Raw genomic sequence first — 20,416 nt, 5'->3', positions numbered from 1 at the left:
AGGACAGAGGAGCCTGGTGGGCTGCCGTCTGTGGGGTCACACAGAGTCGGACACGACTGAAGCGACTTAGCAGCAGCAGCAGCATACCATTGTACTCCATCTCTATACACATCAGTTATTTTAGCTACTTCTGGCTGATCACTCTTGAATTTTTTCCTTTTCTAGTTTATGTTACACACTGGAAGTTAATTATGTACCTTAGTATCACTTCTTCAATTTAACCTTAACTTCTGGACAGCAAAAACCATTCCCAATATAGTTGCCTAGAATAGGAACTATTAGGTGATGACCTAACTTAAGAGATCATCAAAAAATATTTGTGTTAATAAAAGGCTTACAAGACAAAGCAGAGGTCTACTTCCCATAATACAGACCAAGGGTCAGCAAACTCTTAAAGGGCCAGATGGTAAATATTTTAGGCTTGTGGATCTTGGGATCTCTAAAGACAACTGTTGAACTCTGTCACTAATGTGAAAACAACCATAGATAATAAATATATTTTAAACAAACAGGTGAGGCTTTATTCTGATAAACTTCAGTAAAGCAGGTGGCCAGCCCATTGTTTTTTGCCAGTCCCATATATAGACAAAAGGGAAAGAAGAGTTGAGAAAAAAATAAATTCTGACATACACAGGATCACTCCAAAAGGACTGGTTCATTCAGCTGTATCATCCTGATAACCAAATTCCTGAAGAGAATAAAGAGCCCTTGACATCTGAGCTATGGTGGGGTCAGGATCATTTCTCCGATAATTTGTACTTTAGAATAAAAAATGTGGGTTATCCTTAATCTTTGAATGTAATAAGCAACAAAACAGAAAAGCTACCAAATTTGTTTGCATTGGGAAGTAATCATATTTAAAAAGAAATCTGAAACTGTTTACCCAGATGAGCAGGATACTGAAGTTACTGAGGAGTCATGTATGCTAGAGGACAGCCTGTTGTTCTCTAAAGAGCCTAATGTTCTCATTATACAGGCATTCCTTCTGTGAGTCCTCATAAGGTTGAGTAAAGGAGCCAAAATTATCCTAACAGGAAAATATTCACTAATTAACAGACTCCCCTAGTAAGTCTCTACCCACATAGCCCTCCCTCCCCATTTAATACTAGCTTTCATTCCAGCCCTTTTTCATCACTATCCAACATTACAATGAAAAAATAAAGCAGACTGATTGCTAGTCTGACAACAAAAAAAAGATTTTAAGGATTTATTGAAGACAGTGAAAAGTCATTGGGAAATAAGGATACAGCAGAATTGAATTAGTCCAGTTAACAGTAAAAGAGAGTAAGTGTCTAAAGGATGACAAGAGAACAGGCTTTTCAAAAGAAAATGAATTAAATATCAAAGGATTGATGGAGTCATTGAGGGAACTGATGAAATCCCTTTAAAATTTTTATAGAAATGATTGATTATGATGTGAAAGATGAATGTTAAATTGAGAGTTTATGCTGTTGTAAGTTTGATATTATGACCAACAAAACCTTGATTCCCTCTGTATTAATTCTAAGAATTAGCATATTATTGACATTATAACTTAATATTTTTGTTGAAGTAGATGAAAATAAACTTTTTATCAATCTTAATTTCATTTTTCAAGATACATTCCCAAGTCAGACTTTCTTCCTACTTTTTACTATGAAATTTTTTTTCTGTTTTTGTTGAATTTATTTAAAGTAGTCTTTTCTTAATACCAATTTTTCTCAACTAAGAAGGGCTTCTTCCATCTGGCCAGATCCACATACAAAGGGGGAAAAAAGTAGGAGAGGGAAATAAGTGAATAAGGAGATTGCGTGAAATATGAAATCAGATCTTATTTCTAGGTTAGATCTATTGTCAGTATGTTCAAAGTTGTAAACTTTGTATTTACTTTCAAAACTAACATTCTTTTAGAGTATTTCTCCTTATGTCTTAGTGTTACTAAAATTCTCCTGTTCTCTTGGGCGTGAACATTTGGAGTGTCATGTTTATATCTTGCCTTTTCATCTTCCCCATAAATATCACCTTTCCTTTTGACATGTTTCTCAAATTTGTTTTTTCTACCACCATTTGGGCCCATATTTCTTCACTTGAACTACTTATGACATTAATCTGCTGTATAAGTTTCCTGCCATTGATTTCTCTGTCCATTTACATTCTTAATTGCTACTGTCAGAATAGGGTTTTATTCTGTTTTATTATTTATTGTAAGACTTCAATCACCATCTGTTCCTTTGTTATAAAACTTTTGTTTACTTCCCATTGATTATAAAATATAAACCTTTTAGCATTTCATTCAGTTTCAGTCATTTCAGTTTCAGTCATTATTTGTCATTTATTATTCCAGTAAACCAAATTTAATATTTACTGTGGGATAGGCACTGTGTCAGAATAGGGAATTAAGATGAATTAGCACACAGTCTTTGCCCTCAGGGAGGTCATGGTCTAATGGATGAATCAGACATATAAATAAATAAACACAAAAATATAAGGTGATAGTTTATAGAAGGGGATGAACTCTACCTGATTAAAGACAGTCAAGTTTAGCAGAGAAGAGACCACATTTAAGCCAGATTGTAGAAGATGAACGATGAATATGAAGGAGTAGGAATTTATTAAGTACCTAGTGCTAGGGGTTTTAAGAAGGAAGAGCATTTGTTAAGGAAATGGTATGTGCAGAAGTATGGAAGTACCTTTATGTGGGATGTAGTTAATACTTGATATTGTAGGGAAGATGACATGTATTATTCTGAGGTCTGTGTAGTAGTTGATAGTAAAGGGTCCAGTAAACTGAGTGGGAAAGAAGGTGGTCAGCTCTTTACTTTAGAAAAATCTTTTGAATCTAGTGAGAGATTTGATAGACACGATTGTTAAGATTGATACTATAAATAGCATGCTTACTATGTGCTAGGTCCTTTTTCAAGTACATAAATTTTCTTATTCCATCCTCATAAACACTTGTAAGTTAAGTGCTATTATTTTCCTTCTTTTACTGTTAAGAAAATTAGATTTAGAGATGTCAAGAAACTTATTCCAGATCACACAGGTGATAAATGATTGAAATGGGGTAAAACCTGGCCATTCTTCTTAAAGTCAGTCGCTGTTCTGTCTAGTAGTAGAGGAGAGAAGTGGGAGATGAGAGATAAAAAAAGACAATGCCTAGAATTCTCTGCCTTAGGTGACTACATAGTATTTATTTGATTGATTAGGATAGAAATGCCTAGGGAAGAACAGGGTTTGTAGAAATGAAAATGTTAACTTTTATTTTGGACATACTGACTTGAAGATGTCTGTGGATCTTTACTGGTTTAGAAATCCAGTAGCAGTTGAAATAAAGACCTTGAGTAGATATACACATTTAGAAATAATTAGCCTATTTGTGTTAAAGTCATGGATGTAAATGATATTATTACTTCAAGATTACGTAAATTGAAGAGGGTAGAAATGCAACCCCAGTGATCATTAACATTTGAGATATAGGCAGAGACTGTCTTTCTCTGTCTCCATTATAGGCTCCTCTTCCTAAATTTAGTTTGAAACAAAGAAGAGAAAGTAGTGTTGAAGAAGCCAAAGGGAGAAATGGGGACTTCAAGAATGCTGAAGTAGCTGATGGCAGTTGGCCATTGAGACTCAAATGAGATAGAACTATTGAATACATTCAATATAACTATTGAACTGGGCAGTTACAGTGTCATTTTAATGTCATTGAGAGCTGTTTTAGAGGTCTAGTGGAGGAGAGCAAAAGCTGGTAAAGATGTGGGATTCAGTGCCAGATTTGAGAAGCTTGGCTGCAAAGGAATGATGAAAGCCATAGACTGAAGCAGTCACATGAGAGACTTGAGCATACTTGTAACTTGAGGGGAAGAAGCAAGTAAAGAGAGAGGTTCAAAAGAACAAGAGAAGGAATAATTAAGGTAGTAAATAAAAATTCCTTGAACTTGGAAGTGATGTTCCTCAGGGGCTATGAGGAGTTAAAGGTGAACATAGCTAGGTCCGCAGCTCTTTAGAGGCAGAATGACCACGGGCAGATGAGTTAACCTTGGGGCTAACAGTGTCTACCCCATGTAGTGATGATTATTCTTGGCACAAAAAAAGAATTCAGAAACTATAGCTAATATTATTGTGCAGATGTTTGTAGATATAGAGACAGAACAGAATGTTCTTTGATAGCTTCTGTTTTCTCTATCCTGCTAAAAAGGAGAAGAGCAGTAATTAAGAAAGGAACCATAGGAAATTGGGGGAAAGTTTGAAATAGCCACTATCGGAATACTAGAAGGTCCTGTTTAACCTAGACCACATAGAAAAAGATTGTCAGAGAGCTTTAAGAACATATTTAAGATTGGGAAATACAACCTTTCGGTGGTTATTAGCAGCAGGTTGTCCAGAAGGCCTTTCTTTTTTTTTTTTTTGGCAGCGCTGCTCAGCTTATGGGATCGTACTTCCCTGATAAGGGCTTAAACCCCAGCTCTCAGCAGTGAAAGCTCAGAGTCCTGGACCACCAGGGAATTCCCCCTCTGCTTTTCTGCATTCCTATCTACCGCTCAAACTCCAGCTCTTAGATTAACTTCTTCAAATGCTTCACCAGTGACCAAGTTCTATAGTTGTTTATTTATCCTTTGAACTTATGTTGCACCAAGAATCTTTTTACGTATACCGTTTATTTGGCAATTAACTAAGCAACGTTGGCACATTTTTTTATTGTTTTCCTAAGCTCTTATTTTTATGTAATTTCTGTGTTTGTATATCTTTCTTAGATGATAAGCTCTCAAGAACTCAAAGTTAGTGAGACCACCATGATTTTATATTTATGGGTAGTCATACAACCGCTAACACTTAGCACCTTATTTGCAGATATGAGTATTTGTTGATTATTCTGTACAGAATGTTAAAGGTTTTTTATAGTACATTGAACATGGCAGAAATGCATCTGCAAAGAATGTTCTCTTGTTTTAGCTTATAAGCCTTTGAGCATATTTAGAGACATTTGAGGCAGTTCAGTCAGTCTCTCTTATCAGTTATACTAGGCAAACTAAGTTATGTCTGTCAAGGTCCAAATTGCACTGCATTGCCAGTAGACTCCTCCCCCGCTGCCCTGCCTCACACTATCTGTTATAAAAAGCTGTATTTTAATAATAAAGACAATTTAAAAAATTTTTCCCTTCTAATGTGTCCTTAAACATTTATATTTTTATGATTGTATCAGTGTATACTTAATTTTGTATCCTTTTCTAATTATAAACATGTTTCATGATTCAAACTTCATAACTGTTTTAGTAGTATGTTTTAGTAGCTGCATAGTATGTTCTGAATTGACACACTATAATTTACTTAACCAATGTATGTCAGTATGCCGAAAATGGCAGTATGCCTAAAATAGGGAAGTAATTATTTCTGGTGTTTTTTAGTATAATGGATAATGTTGCACTAAACATCTTTGTGCATATCACTTTTTTCTTCTGAATTATTTCTTTAGGAAAAATTACCAGAAGTGGAATTATAGGATCAAAGGGTATGAACATTTTATGGCTCTTAATATGTGCCAGTAGAATGTTTTTAAGCATTAATGCAGCCATTGGTTTTGAATGGCCTGAAATGGATTTCAACATTTGATCAGGACTAATAATCCCTTCAATCTAGGGTTAGGTTGGCAAGTGTTTCAGAGTTTTTATTTTATCATGTTCACTAGTTAATTCCATATTATTTCTGTTTTGTGAAGTAATTTATAAGACAGGTATTATTTTGAATTCACCTTTCTGTTAATGCTTAGTGGAAAATAAAATGTTGTTGCCTTTTTATCATATGCTTTGATTACGTATACATTACTATCTATTTGTAGGACTTGATTAGAGACCAAGGGTTTCGTAGTGATGGAGGTAAGTAGTGATTTCAATTAAAAAAAAAAAAAAACGGGGAAGAATGCAATTGCTTTGCTGCTTGTCTCCTTTATATTTGCTTCTTTCATGAAACACAGACACAGAGAAAAATACATAGAGAAAAATAAAAATTGTTTGCTTTTCTTAGTAATTATCATTTGTCTCTAATAAAATTTTAACTGATTTTAAATTTTAACTCTAGAAACAGAGGAAAAAGAGGACATAAAAGGGGAGTCTTAAATGTGACATCTACAATTTTTAAAATGTTATCAAAGAGAAATCTTAATTATTTTACCCACTTTATTCCTAACTATCTCCACTAATACTTAAAGACTGAGCTTACAAACAGTTAAAACTTGACTTTCTTAAATCATTCTTGGGGAAAATCCCTGGAATTACCTGCTACAGCTTGTCAGTTTGATAGACACTGTCAGCTACTTCCCTTCAGCTTTCTAGAAGGCCCTGGAAGATGCATTTTATAGCATGGACCCCTAATAGAAAAGCCTAGTTCCCCTCTTTACTAGTCCAGTAAATAAAATAAGCAAATGAGAAATTGAATTGAGATTTCTTAAAGAATTGTTATCAGCTGTTTACTCTGGCACCCAGTGAATATTGGGGTCATAGCAAAACATTACTTTAGAAAATACTTTTTAAAATAAGAGTTTACCCCCATAAGATTTTTTGTAAGAGATGCTGTTTGAAACAGTCTTGAAGTTTTCTTCCAGGTGGTCCTTTATGCTTCCCTCTTCAACTGTCATCTATTTAATAAGGAAGCCCTGCAATGCCCACATACTTTGTTTAGAGTCGGTCTCTTCACTGTGACCCTGCTTTATATTCAAAATATCTAAGCCCAGATGCAGAGATACTTTATGTCAAATGTTGCATGAACCATCTTTTGTTATGTTTCTATATACTTGTGGACCTGCCAAAATAATAACCCTGTGTTATGTACTTTGGAGTTAGTATTTACTATATGTAGTACATAGTTACAAAAGTGTTTTTTTTTTCCTGTTTGTTATTCCATGAACCCACCAATTAATGTTGCTGCCAGTTTGACTTTCGTATGTCTTAATAGCTGTGGCTTTTGACAATTTTGCCCAATACATCTGGCATTTAAATGTTGCCATCATGTTAGCATCACAGAGTTAACTTAGTCATAAAAATTGCCTGCTTAGTACCAAAAATCAAACAGCATTTATCCTTTATATGCATCACTTTTAAAAGAATGATTGGAATTTTATGAAAATAAGCAGTTTTTTAAACATCCAGAACTATTTTGTGAAGCAGGCTTCAACTCATCTTATTTATTCCCCGTGACTTCTTTCATTTCTTCTGTGTCTGTCTTCCTGTGTTTGCCTGCCCCTCTCTTTCTCTTCTAACAGCCCCTTTGAACCAGCTGATGCGCTGTCTTCGGAAATACCAATCCCGGACTCCCAGTCCCCTCCTACATTCTGTCCCCAGTGAAATAGTGTTTGATTTTGAGCCTGGCCCAGTGTTCAGAGGTAGTTGGGCTCTTCTTTCTTGTTTTCACCCAAAGCAAATTAAATATAAACAACAGATACTGTTTGTGTCTCACCCTCACAGTGTGTTTGTAAGTGTGAGAGTTTTCAGTACTAAATTTCTGCTTGGCCTGGCTGGAATGCTCTGAATGTGCTTCTCTCACATACTCACTTCCACAAGCTTTCTGTATGCTGTCTGTCATAAATGTTTAAAAGCGAGAGCTGAAATTTCCATCTTGTTTTTTGTTAATACTATTTTTTGGTCTTGATAATTTCTTAAACTCAGGGGGTGGCAGTAAATAATGTGGGGAGGGTTTTCTTCAAGCTGAATTTCTTTTGCTTTAATCAATTTAGGTGATAACCTTGATGGTTGCTAATATCAATATTTTTGGTTTTTAAAAAATGGAAATCCCTATTATGAGTTCGTATTAGACTTTTGGCTTTGTCTTTTTGTAATACGTGCTTTTTTTTTTTAAAGCATAAGCCATGTATATTTTATATCAAAACTAGGGAACTTAAAGAAGATCTGTAATATATTTGAGGTATTTTAGCATACTTTAGAAAATTGAGATAGATATTTTCAGTTATGCTCTCATATGAGGGGAAAGTTTAGCAGTATAATTTCACCCACCCAGTTTATCTCACCATTCTTTAATTAGTGGTTAAACTAATTCTTTAAAATTTAAGTCAAAATTTAGACAAGTGTCTTGCTGTAAATATTTTTAAAGAATTATGTTTACTGGTTTTTGCTAGTGTCTGTTACTTATTCTGAATGAATGATGGTTTTCAGATTTTTGCTCTTTCTGCCCAACTTTCTCAGAGAATCCATGGAATGGGCTGGAAGTTATAGAGAACCGAGTAGTGTAATTAAAGTAAGTGATGCAGTACAGCGCTGAGTAGATCAGAACTGTGAAGCCAGGGTAGACAGTTAAGGCTTTATGATGCTGAAATATTATCAGTGGAAGGAGAATATGGATTGTAGTTAATAGAGATTCCAGTTAATAACTGTAGTTAATAGATATTCCAGGTGTCATTTTCTTTTAGAGAATTGCATGTGAGATCATGGAAATTCCACATGATGACATATGTGGTATAGTAATGATGAAATTTGTACACAGTTTTAACATTTTATTTATTTATTTATTTTTTCTAGTTTTAACATTTTAAATGTTGCCATTAGTATTTTGATCCTTATCCTTTGAGAGAGAGTGACTTTTCAACTTGAGAATAGTTATCTACTTTTTTAAAAAACTGGGGGTCTTTTTGTTCTGTCTGTGCAATTATTAACTGACATCTCAGTCCTGCTTAGCTATACTCAGTCCCCACCAGGAATCATTACCCTGAACCCCTCTGAACCAGGTGCTTTCTGTACATGAATTGGGATTTTTGCTCAGTCAGCACTTGGAAGGAAAAGTATCCATCAGAAAGGTATGAAACCCTGCCAGCTGAGTCCATTTTCAAAGAGTGTAGCCCTTGGACTCATTTTGCTGATAAAATATTTCCATTTGTAGTGACTTGGCTGAGATGTCATTGCACTTACCTTGTTCTCATTTTATAGGCAGAGATTTTTCAGAAAGTCTTGAGAAACCTACTTGGGTTTGTTGGCATTAACTTTGTTGTGCAGGTAAAATTAATCTTTGTTTAGCAAAATAAGGCTCCAGAAACCAATGACAGTGACTAGTATCTTATATAGTATGTAATGTAGGATTTTTTAAAATTTTAGTGGCTAATATGAAAGAGTTAGATAATGCCAGTATTAAGGCCATTATTAGAAAATGTTTCCATTTGGAGCATTTCTATCTTTTTTTATTATTATTATTGATTGGCTGTTAATGTCACATAATTGAAGTTTATTTTTTATGTTTGCTTTTAAGTTGATTTTGCTTTTTGTTTTTTTTGATCAAAGAAAAAATTGAGATATATTTAAGATTGTTTTTCTCCTAGACTCTGCAGCAGTAAGCAAAGTATATATCTATAATCATATATTTTAAAGGTTATTAAATTGACCAAAATGCTAAAATTGTAAAATTAAAAGAAACTATAGTTTTTAAGTTTATAGTTAATCACCAAATGAGGCCGTCTTTTTGCCTGTCCTTTCCTAATGGTCAATATTAAAACATGCACTGCATTTTTTAAAATAAGTCTACATCTCCCTCTACCCTCTGCCCCCAGTAAGCTAATGTACTTGATCCTCCTTTAATAGATAAATGTTTCCTTCCACTAACTTAGGATCAACCACAGGTTTATCTGCCACACCCCCTGCCTCATTACCTGGCTCACTCTCTAATGTGAAAGCATTGCAGAAATCTCCAGGACCTCAGCGAGAAAGAAAGTCCTCTTCATCGTCAGAAGACAGGAATCGAATGGTGAGAGTATATGATATCTTTTTTCCTCTGAAGTGCTTTCTTCTTGGAAATCATTAAGAGCTGATAGTTTTTTGCTTAAAGCATATTCCCACAACGTTGATTTTTGCTCTCAACTCTAATATAATTGAGTAAGGCAGTTTGGGAAGAGTTAGAGTAGTGTTCTGTTTCTAAGCTATGGAAAGAGAGTAAGCTGGTATTTTAGGAAGCATTAGGCATATATGTTTTTTAAAGAGTTGGTCTGAAATTCAAATATCTACCAAAGGACATTTTTTCCTATTGAAAAGTTAACTTTATGCTGTAACTTAAATATTTATTAAAAACTAATCACATTAGCAGTAGTGCACTAGTATGTATTGGCTAAGTGGATTCTCTGTCATACCAGAGTTTTATATGTGTTGATAACATTTTTGAGAGAGAGAGATTGGATCACATAAGATGTATGAAGTAGTTTAGTACTGACTGGGAGAAAGTAATTAGATTATCAACAGTTGCCTAGTACCTTAACTCAAATTTTTGGCCTTTGGAGCCAAAGCTAGTCACAAATGTGTAGTGCTTATCTTGCCCCTAGTTACTAGTCTTCCAAATGATTTTTTTTTAAGTTGCTTTATTTTATTGATTTTAATACTGAAATTTAATGTAACATTTCTTCTCATAACCAATAAATAATTTTTATTTTTACTGAATTACTTCCACCCTAATATTGACTTAGTTCTTAAACTTAATTTGTGTATTGTAAAAATCATTTTCCTATTATTCCTCTAGAGTATACTTTTGTTTTGTTTCTCCCCAAAGTTCTTATTCTCTTCTTATGTCCTTTTCAGAAATAGAGGAAAGTACTTAGTGTCAGACATAAAGTTTTCCGTTTTTGTTTGCTTTGGCTTGACTTTTGCCTTATTTTTATCAAGAAAACGCTTGGTAGACGGGATTCAAGTGACGATTGGGAGATTCCTGATGGACAGATCACAGTGGGGCAGAGAATTGGATCTGGGTCATTTGGGACCGTCTACAAGGGGAAGTGGCATGGTACGTATGTCATACGGTGATCTTGTCACAACTTCTGTTAAAAAGAAAGTATCAAAGGGAGTAATCACTGTTGTATCATTAAGCTGTCTTGATCAGATGCAAGAGTTCCCCAAAGGTTTTTAACAAAAATTATGGGAAATAAAAATTGAATTCACAGCACCAGAAATTCTCTCATTATACTTCAGTAATAATTTTTAAAGATGATGATCCTCCGGACGAGCTAGTCACCAAGATTTTTTTTTAATAAGTCTTTCTGCTGGTAATTTTATTTGTATTATAAACCACAAGTAAACATATAAAAAGAGCACTTAACCAAAGGAAAAAATGACCAGTAAACATATAAAAAATGTTCAGTCTCACTACTTGCAAAAGAATTAAAAATTCAAAAAATAGAAATCATCATTGCCTCTCAAGTGATTTATTTTTCTTTGAAAAAATAATCAAATGGACAAAAAATTATTTTAATTGATTGTTTAGAGTTGTGATTGTAATGCTGCTGGTGGGAAAGTAAATTGCTATGAATTTTCTGGAGGGCAGTTTGGCAATATGTATATGGAACCAATAATTTTATTTGTAGAACAGGAACAAACAGATGTGTAAGTATATTCATTGGAGATTTAATATTAAGGAAAAATGGAAATAACTTAAAATGGCCATTAAAAGAAGATGGGATTACACTGACAACATCCATATATAATTATATAGACAGTAAAATGTTATGGTAGATCTATATTTATTGATATGGAAAAGTTTCTGTGGTATATTTTAAAAGCAGCATGTATAATATCCCATACTGTGATGGTACATATATATATCATAATTTTCTAAATGACCATCATTATTTTAGTATATATCTTTTTTAGGTTGTCTTTTTCGTGTATGTATGTGTTAGTCACTCAGTCGTGTCTGACTCTTGGCAATCCCATAGACTATAGCCTACCAGGCTCTTCTGTCCATGGGATTCTTCAGGCAAGAATACTGGAGTGGGTTGCCATTTCCTTTTCCAGAGGATCTTCCCTACTGAGTCAAACCTAGGTCCCCTGCATTGCAGGCAGGTTCTTTACTGCTGAGCCACTAGGGAAGCCCCTGTCTTTTTCATACATATTTATAAATATTCATACTGCATACTTTTAAGAGCCTAGTAAGGAATACAACAGGTCTTCCCATGTGGAGCTAGTGATAAAGAATCCACCCTGCCAATGCAAAAGATACAAGAGACGTGGGTTCAATCTCTGGGTCAGGAGGATCCCCTGGAAGAGGGCATGGCAACCCACTCTGATATCCTTGCTTGGGGAATCTCAAGGACAGAGGAGCCTGGCGGACTATAGTCCGTAGGGTTGCAAAGAGTCAGACACAACTGAAGTGACTGAGTATACACACAGGGTATACAGGAGTAGGTTAACAGTGATCATTTTTGAATGACATGATTATGGGAGATTTTTATTTTATTCCTTATGCTTTTAAAATGTTTAATTTTTTAAGTCAGTTTTTTTTTGCTATAAGCATTTGGTAATCAGGAAAAATCAATGTTAGTTTAATTATATTGAAATATACATGCAAATAAGTGCACTTTAATGTACAAGTAGCTAAAATTTTGCAAAGTTAACACATCTGTTCAATAAACAGAGCATTACCAGAACTCTAGAAGTCCTCTTCATGTCCCCCACCCCCAAGAGTAGCCACTATCCTTACCTGAACAGACATAATAATACAGTATGTACTCCTTTGTGTCTGGCCCTTTTTACACAATATTGTTTATAAGATTCATCTATATTATTGTATATAGTTGTAGGTTATTCATTCTCTATATAGTGTTCATTGTGTGACTATAGGCATGACTATTGTGTGACCAGCATTTGAATAGTTTCCAGTTTGGGGCTTTTATAAACACTGCTGCTATGAATATTCTTAGCACCTGTCATTTAGTGAACATATGTGTCCATGGCAGTTGGTATATACCTAGGAAAGACTTGTGGGGCCAGTGGTAGATAGTGATAGCAGTGTTTCAGGTGGTTGTACCAATTTATACACCTTTTGGCAATGTGTAAGAATTCTACCTGTTTCATATAAAGTTTTTTTTTTTTTAATAATTTTTCTAAGTAAAAGCAGTAAGTGATCCGTGGATTTGAAGGAAGTATTAAATACTCTGATAAAGAAGTTTGCAGTTTTCTATTTCCACAAAGTTCCGTTGGGCCTGTCATCTGCAGTTTTAACATTCAGTTAGTGAATGCCTCTAATTTAGTTTTGCTAAATAGCTAGAAAAATATCATGGGTATTTAATTGGTTAAACTAAATTTCCAAGGGAAAAATGAGATAGGCTGGTTGTTTTTGAGGGAGGGGGTACAGGGATTGATATTTTAAAATACTAGTATAGGAGTGTCATTTTTTAGTTGTTATCCTTAGAAAATTAATGTTGTTTAGGTAGTTAAGGTATAATTTATTTGCAGTTTTGTAGTGGTATGGTTTTAATGCTGTTGTAATTTGTGAAAATACCCTAGAGTTTTTTATATTTTTAAATTTTAAAGATTGGAATGACATTTGGAATGGCAATTACCTTTTAGGTGATGTGGCAGTGAAAATGTTGAATGTGACAGCACCCACACCTCAGCAGTTACAGGCCTTCAAAAATGAAGTAGGAGTACTCAGGTAAGCTTGTGTGAATCATGTTTTCCAGAGAAGTTACTGTGCTCAACTTGTGTTTTTCAGTGACAGCTGTTGTTAGCTTCATGGATTTACTCAAAATGGACAAGACAGTCTTTCTGAGTATGTTTTGTCTTTGACTGTTTTCTTTTAAGGGGTATGCAATATTATATGGTACAGATGATAAAATTATTAATCCTAGAGTGAATTAATGGAAACACAGTGTTCCAATCATGAAAAGTGGTGCTTTTTCTTATGGAAATACTGCTCTAAAAATTCTGAGGTTATCAGAACACACTTAGAGATTGTATCAAACCTGGAACTTGAGGGAAATGAGCAAACTAGAGTATGTCCAGGCAAGGAGAACTTAGATGCGGAGGATTCTGGAACTATAACTTAGGGAGAAAATTGTCAACGGAACTGAGACTTTAGGTCCATAGGAGGCTATTACATTCAAAAAGTATAAACTTACTCTGTTTTATTCTAGAGAGTAGAATAGTGAAGCCAGTGGTGAAAGTTGCAGGAAAATGTTTTTTTTCTTAGCCTAAAATTTTACTAATACTAGAGCTACTTTAAAGAGAAGAAAGAAAAGAAGAGGGGACTTCCCTGGTGTCCAGTGGCTATGATTCCACACTTCCACTTCAGGGGCACAGGTTCCATCCCTGGTGAAGGAACTTCAGATTTCCCTGGTCGTGGAACATGAATTCCACATGCCGCATGATGCAGCCAAAAAAAAAGAAAAAGGAAAAAAAGAGTAGTGGGAACAGGCTACAGTCTCAGTGATGAACATCCCATAATTAAAGGTATTTAAACAATATCTAGTTGCCTATCTATGAGGTACACTAAAAAAGACATTTACGAAAAAGTTAGGATGTTAGACTAGATAATTCCTAAAGTCTCATCTAAATTTATCTTTCTGCTGCCTTGCTAAAAAATACCTTTTTCTGACAGCATCTTATTGACAAGTAGACTGCTTTGGCCCTGGTTTTGTGTTTTTTTGTTTTTTTTTTAACATTTGCTAAAGTATATCAACATTTACTATTTCCTGTTACATTTCTTTTTACAGGAAAACTCGACATGTGAATATCCTCCTCTTCATGGGTTATTCAACAAAGCCACAACTGGCTATTGTTACCCAGTGGTGTGAGGGCTCCAGTTTATATCATCATCTCCACATCATTGAGACCAAATTCGAGATGATCAAACTTATAGATATTGCACGGCAAACTGCACAGGGCATGGAGTAAGTTCCATTCTGTTAAATCTCATGTAAATTACTTTTGAAGACCACTGAGGATGTTTCAAAGGTTTTAGCCATTATTCTTTTGACTTAAATTCCCAGTTACTCTCTAGCATCATATAGACACTTTTAACTAATGGCTAGCTATATGATATTAAGAAATAGAGTAGTCTGTCTCTGTACAGTCTTCAAAACATATATCAAATATTTGATAATATATATGTGACTGTGAATTTATGTTTAGTATACTATAATTTAGCTAAGCAGTGAGGGATCAAAAGATAAAAATAGTCCCCCCCCCAAAAAAAATAAATCCACTGAAAAGTCATTAATAGTTATTGAAGCATATAAAATGATTGTTAATTATCCTTTCAAGTTATTTTCTCCATGTGCCCCTATTTTCTATTGCAGAATAATAATCTGTGTAAAATATAGTAAAAATAAAGTAAAAGTGAAAGTCTGCATTTTGATCCTTTTTAAGGATTTCAAGTTGACTAGTTCATTGAATTTTACTTTGTAATTTAAAAGATAAAATAAATTACTTTATAAAATGTATCATAGGTCAAAGTAAGAAATTGACTACCAAGGATAGATTTTGCATAAAGTGCAAATAGTAAATAAATCAAAAGGTAAAATTAAATATGTTTTGAAAGCACTTAGATGAAAATATTTAAGTGAGTTAAATACAATTTTGAAGGTTCCATATGTAGTTTAAAAATATATATTTAAAAAAATATATATATATATATTTAAACATGTATATTTATATTAAGTCAGCATGTATATTAAGTCAGTTTAACATTTTATAGTATGCAGATGATTTTCACATACATAGTCATTATGTCATTTAATTTTTGTAATGTTATGAAGTAGATATTTTATGTTTACAGATAAAGAAACTGAGGCTTCTAAATGACTTGTCTAGACTTATAAGCAGCAACAAAGATGTTTAGCTCAAAATTTTTGGCTCCCAACCATTATTCTTTCCCCCAAACCACTATACCACTTGTGCATTATAAAATTAGAATAAAACAGTAAAACTAAAACTCTGACTCAGGGTCATTTATAGCAAATAAGCATAGAACCAGGACTCAAAACGTGATCTAGCTCTTAAATCTTCCCACTGTTCTACCCTTTCTGTCAGAAAACTAGGCAGTATATTTGTAATTTAGGTTGTTTATAAATCTGTATTCCGCCAAAGTCCTTATTGCAGCAGCTTATTACTTTATTCAGTAACATTCCCACTTATCCAGTAGACTAAAACAGCCCCACCTCTGACTCTAAATCTGTTCAAATCTGAAAGGTTATATTAAAATCTTGCAAAGAGTAAACCGTGGCCACAATGGTAAACACTGAAAGAGAAACAAATCTTGTTCTGCTTCTACGCCACTAGTCTCTTTGCTGCTTCTTCAGCAGGCCAAGTATGGTCATTGCTCAGGGCCTTTGTACTTGTTATTTTCTTTTTAGGATAAGTAGTCCCACCACCCAGTATTCATAGAGCTTCTTCCTTATGTCTCTGTTCCAATGTTGCCTTTTCAAGGAAGCCTTCAAATGATCACCTTATATAACTAACACATTCCTACCCCACTCTGTTACCCTCTACCGCACTCCTGTTTTTGTTTTTAACACCCAACTCCATATGACATAGTTGTTTATCGTCTGTCATCCCCACTGGAATACAAGCTATATGAGAGCAGGGGTTTAATGCTGTGCTCCTTATTTTATCTCTAATGCCTGAAACAAGGCCTGAGCTATGATAGATACATATGACAAAAATTTTTAAATGAAACCATGATTACACGCAACAGCATATTATTGATAGGTTTACCTTCCAGAAGAGAGAGCAGCCACATCCTTATCGTATCAAAAGTGAGAAATGTCAACAAAAGGAAAAACAGTCAAAGACGTAATCAAAGATTAACACAGAGGAAAAGGCTTTTGCTATACACAGAGGCAACAGAATAGTATTAAATATTGTTTTAGAAACAGTGACTGGGCAGTGAAGTGCAGTGTTGATTAAGGTAAGAAGTAGCGGTAGAGAAAAACACTGTCAAATTGGAATTGTTCTGTGATCTGGGAAATAGTTAAGAGGCAGTATTTTCCCATTACTTTACAGTTTGGGATCTGTAAGTATAAACTGTTACAGTCTATGTGTTTAAAATACTTGGTTTGCATTTTGAAGTAACTCTAACTATATGTTGAGTATATCTGGTTGTGAATGTAGATCATCCCATTAGTTTATCCTTTATCTTAATAGCTGAAAAATATTAATTATAAAATATAAGCTTCCTAACAGATTATATTTTTTATTGCCAGCTTAAATTTAACCAAAGAAGATACAATTCCTTTTTTCCTTTTAGTTCTTATAAGACAATATATGCAACTGGTTAAATGTTCCAACACATCTTTTCTTACTGAAGGCTTTGGCAGATTGAAAGTCCTCTTATTAAAGTGGCTATGTGGCTTTTGGGTTAAGGTGACCCATTTTTGTTTCCTTGAGATGCCACCAGAACTATAATAATGAAAATTGTTTTTAAGCATGAACATATAATGATGGAGAGGAAAAAAAGAAGAGCAGTAATATTTTAGAAGCTAGAAAGCAAATGAAGAAGTGATAATAGACATAGCGCACCCCAAAAAAATAAATTATTAACTGGGTGTAGAAAAATGGAAGCCAACCTGATTTGTACTATGGAATCCTCAAGTCTCAAGAACTGGGAGTGTGAATTATCTCTGGAGGAGGAAAAGTACATAAATGAAAAGGCCTGTCTGAAATGTTTCTCGGGATCCCTTCTCGTGCTCTATGCCACTGGATGGACACCCCATCCCTACCCTGCCTGGCAGGACACTGGAAACATACTCTCTAGAGAGGAGAGAAAGTTTCTGGACCCAGGATACAGGGGAAATGGGGTGTGGGGGTGGGGAGTGGGGTTGGGTGACTGCCTACTAAGTGATGAATGGAGAGCTAGTACTCTGTTTTCATTTGTTTCCCAGAGTACTGGCAGCCAAACCTTCCCCTTCAGGCAGGAGACTGGAAGACTCTTGTTTGAGGAATCTACCAGCCAAGGGTAGAGACACAAAGGTAGTGATACTAGGAATTCCATCTAGATGGGAGTTCAGAACAAGGATTCCATCTGTATGCTCCAAGCTTTCAGACTGCCTTTTAGTCTCACTTAGTCTGGATAAAGACAAATTATCTCTCAATTACCAGACATCAGAGGGAAGGTCTCTTAGGCCAGTGACAGAGAACAAATGGGGGAAAGGAAACTAGGAATAAACAAACACAGTTCAAGAAGGGCTAACCTCCCCCCCCCCCACCCCCACCCCCCCCCCCCCCCTGCAAAAACCTCTTACCAGTTTCCTCAGAGATAAAAGATTTTCTATGAAATAAGGACAGATGCTTTATAAGGAACATTCCTATAACAATGTAAAAATGTTAAAATGCTGATATTTATAGTCAACTGGAAATTACATTCCTTCCAATTATTTAAGCTTTTAGATGTCAGGTCCCTCTTCCATTGTCCTTCACCATCATTTCACCAAGTACAGAACAAGCTAGATATAGCTGACCAGTAGATCTGTAGACTATTTAAATAGTTGCTTAGTAATGGCCTTTATTTCAGCCCTCATTTCAAACTAGTCTGCCCCCGAATGATTTCCAGAGACTGTTCAAAATGATCTTTTCTGACTGCTTTCCAAAACTGATTCTAAAGTTCCAGGATGTAAGCAGAATAAGAGCATGCTGTCTCACTATATATAGTACTGGGGTTTCAGTCATTCCTAGATAAAACCTTTAGGAATTAGGAAGATTGAATTATTGGGACTTTCAAATGTGTCCCTTTTATTGGATTAGAAAATATAAGCCGACAGTAGATGAGTGACATTTTTCCTGTGTGACTGTCTTCTCTCTTCAGCAAAAGATCATTTCCTATTCCTAGGTTTACTTTAAGAGAGCAGAGCTTTTCTAGTGGCAGATAATTAAAGACTCACTCTTAGGAATCAGGATTCATATAGTATATGTTTATCATCTTCTCACCTGAAAGTCATTGATTCTGCCAAAGGGCCAAAGTATTTAAAGAATAACGTTACAGAGAAATTCCAGGAATTGTCAGTCTGTTGTGCTATTTCTTTTCAGGTCAGTCTGTTGTGCTATTTCTTTTCAGGGCTTTTCATTTCAGTCTAATATTTATTGTATAATTTTAAATGTAGTGTTATTAGAAAATTTACTAAATGTTTACTCAGGGAGGCACACAGAAAAAGTTGCAATCTGTTGTTCTCACAGGAGTGATGTATTCTGATTGTAAGGTGATTAAAAATAATTTGAGGATAAATTCTTACAATTTACTTAAAAAACAACAATGAAGTGCAATGGCAACCCACCCCAGTATTCTTGCCTAGAGAGTCCCTTGGACAGAGGAGCCTGGTGGGCCGCTGCCCAGGGGGTCGCACAGAGTCAGACACGACCACAGCGACTCAGCGTGCACAGCGTGCATGCTGCTTTTTACTCCTGGGTCATCCTGGTTGAAAGACAGAAGGATGAATTGAAGCTGAGAAGATGGTAAACATGTATTAATGACTGAAAATAATTCTGATTGATCAAAGAATATTTAATTATAGTAAACATTATTTTCTGGCAGATAAAAACAGTATTTGAGAGGAGGATGCTGATAATCACAAAAAATGCAAATTAAAAGAAGTACTATTTTTTACCTACTAGAATTGCTTAAATGTCCAAATTCTGGCAAGATTAAGTATTGATAAAGATTGGGGGATTGCTTACTGGGACGCTCCTGACGCAGCCAGCCAACCTGGGGATAACTTGGAAGGATCTATTAAAACAAAGTGTTTGGTCTTCCCCCAAGAAACAACCAGCTTTTGTTCCAAGAGAGATATATTGAAGGAGATATACTACAGGAAAATATCTACTAGTGAAAATTTGGAAACATAAATGCTCATCAGTAGAGGACTGCATGAATAAAGTATTGGCACGTATGTGCAGGGAAAGAATATATAGCACAAATGAATAATAATATGTTTCAACATCAGCTTTAAAGTATGTCAAGTGAGAAAAGCAAGCTGCAGCCTGAGACCATTTAAAATTTTAAAAACAAAGCATTACATGTATTTTTAAATCTTATGTATATATATGTAGAAATATTAAACAAAAGCTTAGAAGGTACACAGCAAGCTCAATCAGTAGTAGTTGTCTCCAGGATGGCAAAAAAGAGTCTTAAGATGGGGCTAGCTTATCAAGGACAAAGAGACTTTAGTTTTACCTATGTAAAATTCTTGTGGTTTCCGTCTTTTTATTTAAAAGATTCTATAGTTGTGTTTTATTTTCACAACTTTCTTACAGGTGTAATTTTTTTTAAAAAGGAGGCAAATGTGTAAAAATTTTAAAGCGTTAAATGTAGTGAGGAAAAGTGGTTTCTACAATTAGCCTTTGTTGCAGTTTTTCTTAATTTCAAAATATAAAGCATTATAAGGAAATACATAATTGCTATAGAAAATTTAGAAAGTGTAAGCATAAATAAGCACCAGTACTATGCTGAGAGAGAATTACTGTTAACGTTCGGATGTGTAGTATTGTGTATCTTTTCAGAATTCTGTATTTTAATACTGCATACAGTGGTTTGTTGTTTTAAACACAGAATCACACTGGTTTTACTTTTTTTTACTTGCTCTTATTTTAGACGTCTTTACCGATCAATAAATATGTTCTAACTCCATCTCTGCTACTACTAGTAACTCACTCTTTTTTTTATACCAACTATGTTTTGTGGGGTTTTTTATATAGTG

General features: G+C 34.6%; 1 protein-coding gene across 5 annotated transcripts in view; it reads left to right on the top strand.

Moving 5' to 3' along the window:
• BRAF (B-Raf proto-oncogene, serine/threonine kinase) overlaps positions 1 to 20,416 on the top strand; it is a 162,358-nt gene that overhangs the window by 100,535 nt on the left and 41,407 nt on the right. For 4 of the 5 annotated variants that reach the window (XR_006334923.1, XM_043872315.1, XM_043872314.1 and 1 more), the window contains 5 exons: positions 5,813 to 5,849; positions 9,578 to 9,714; positions 10,620 to 10,737; positions 13,299 to 13,383; positions 14,444 to 14,620. Coding sequence is in view for 4 of the 5 variants with exons in the window: in XM_043872315.1 (XP_043728250.1) it covers positions 5,813 to 5,849; positions 9,578 to 9,714; positions 10,620 to 10,737; positions 13,299 to 13,383; positions 14,444 to 14,620 (554 nt within the window). In the remaining variant the exon portion in view is untranslated. Of the gene's footprint in view, positions 1 to 5,812; positions 5,850 to 7,231; positions 7,352 to 9,577; positions 9,715 to 10,619; positions 10,738 to 13,298; positions 13,384 to 14,443; positions 14,621 to 20,416 lie in introns of all 5 variants that reach the window. The other variant, XM_043872318.1, reaches the window with a different exon arrangement.

This window comes from Cervus elaphus, chromosome 18 (genome assembly GCF_910594005.1).
Source record: "Cervus elaphus chromosome 18, mCerEla1.1, whole genome shotgun sequence".
NCBI classification, from domain to species: Eukaryota; Metazoa; Chordata; class Mammalia; order Artiodactyla; family Cervidae; genus Cervus; species Cervus elaphus.
The sequence above is the reverse complement of the archived record's forward strand: the minus strand, read 5'-3'. Positions and strand labels throughout refer to the sequence as shown.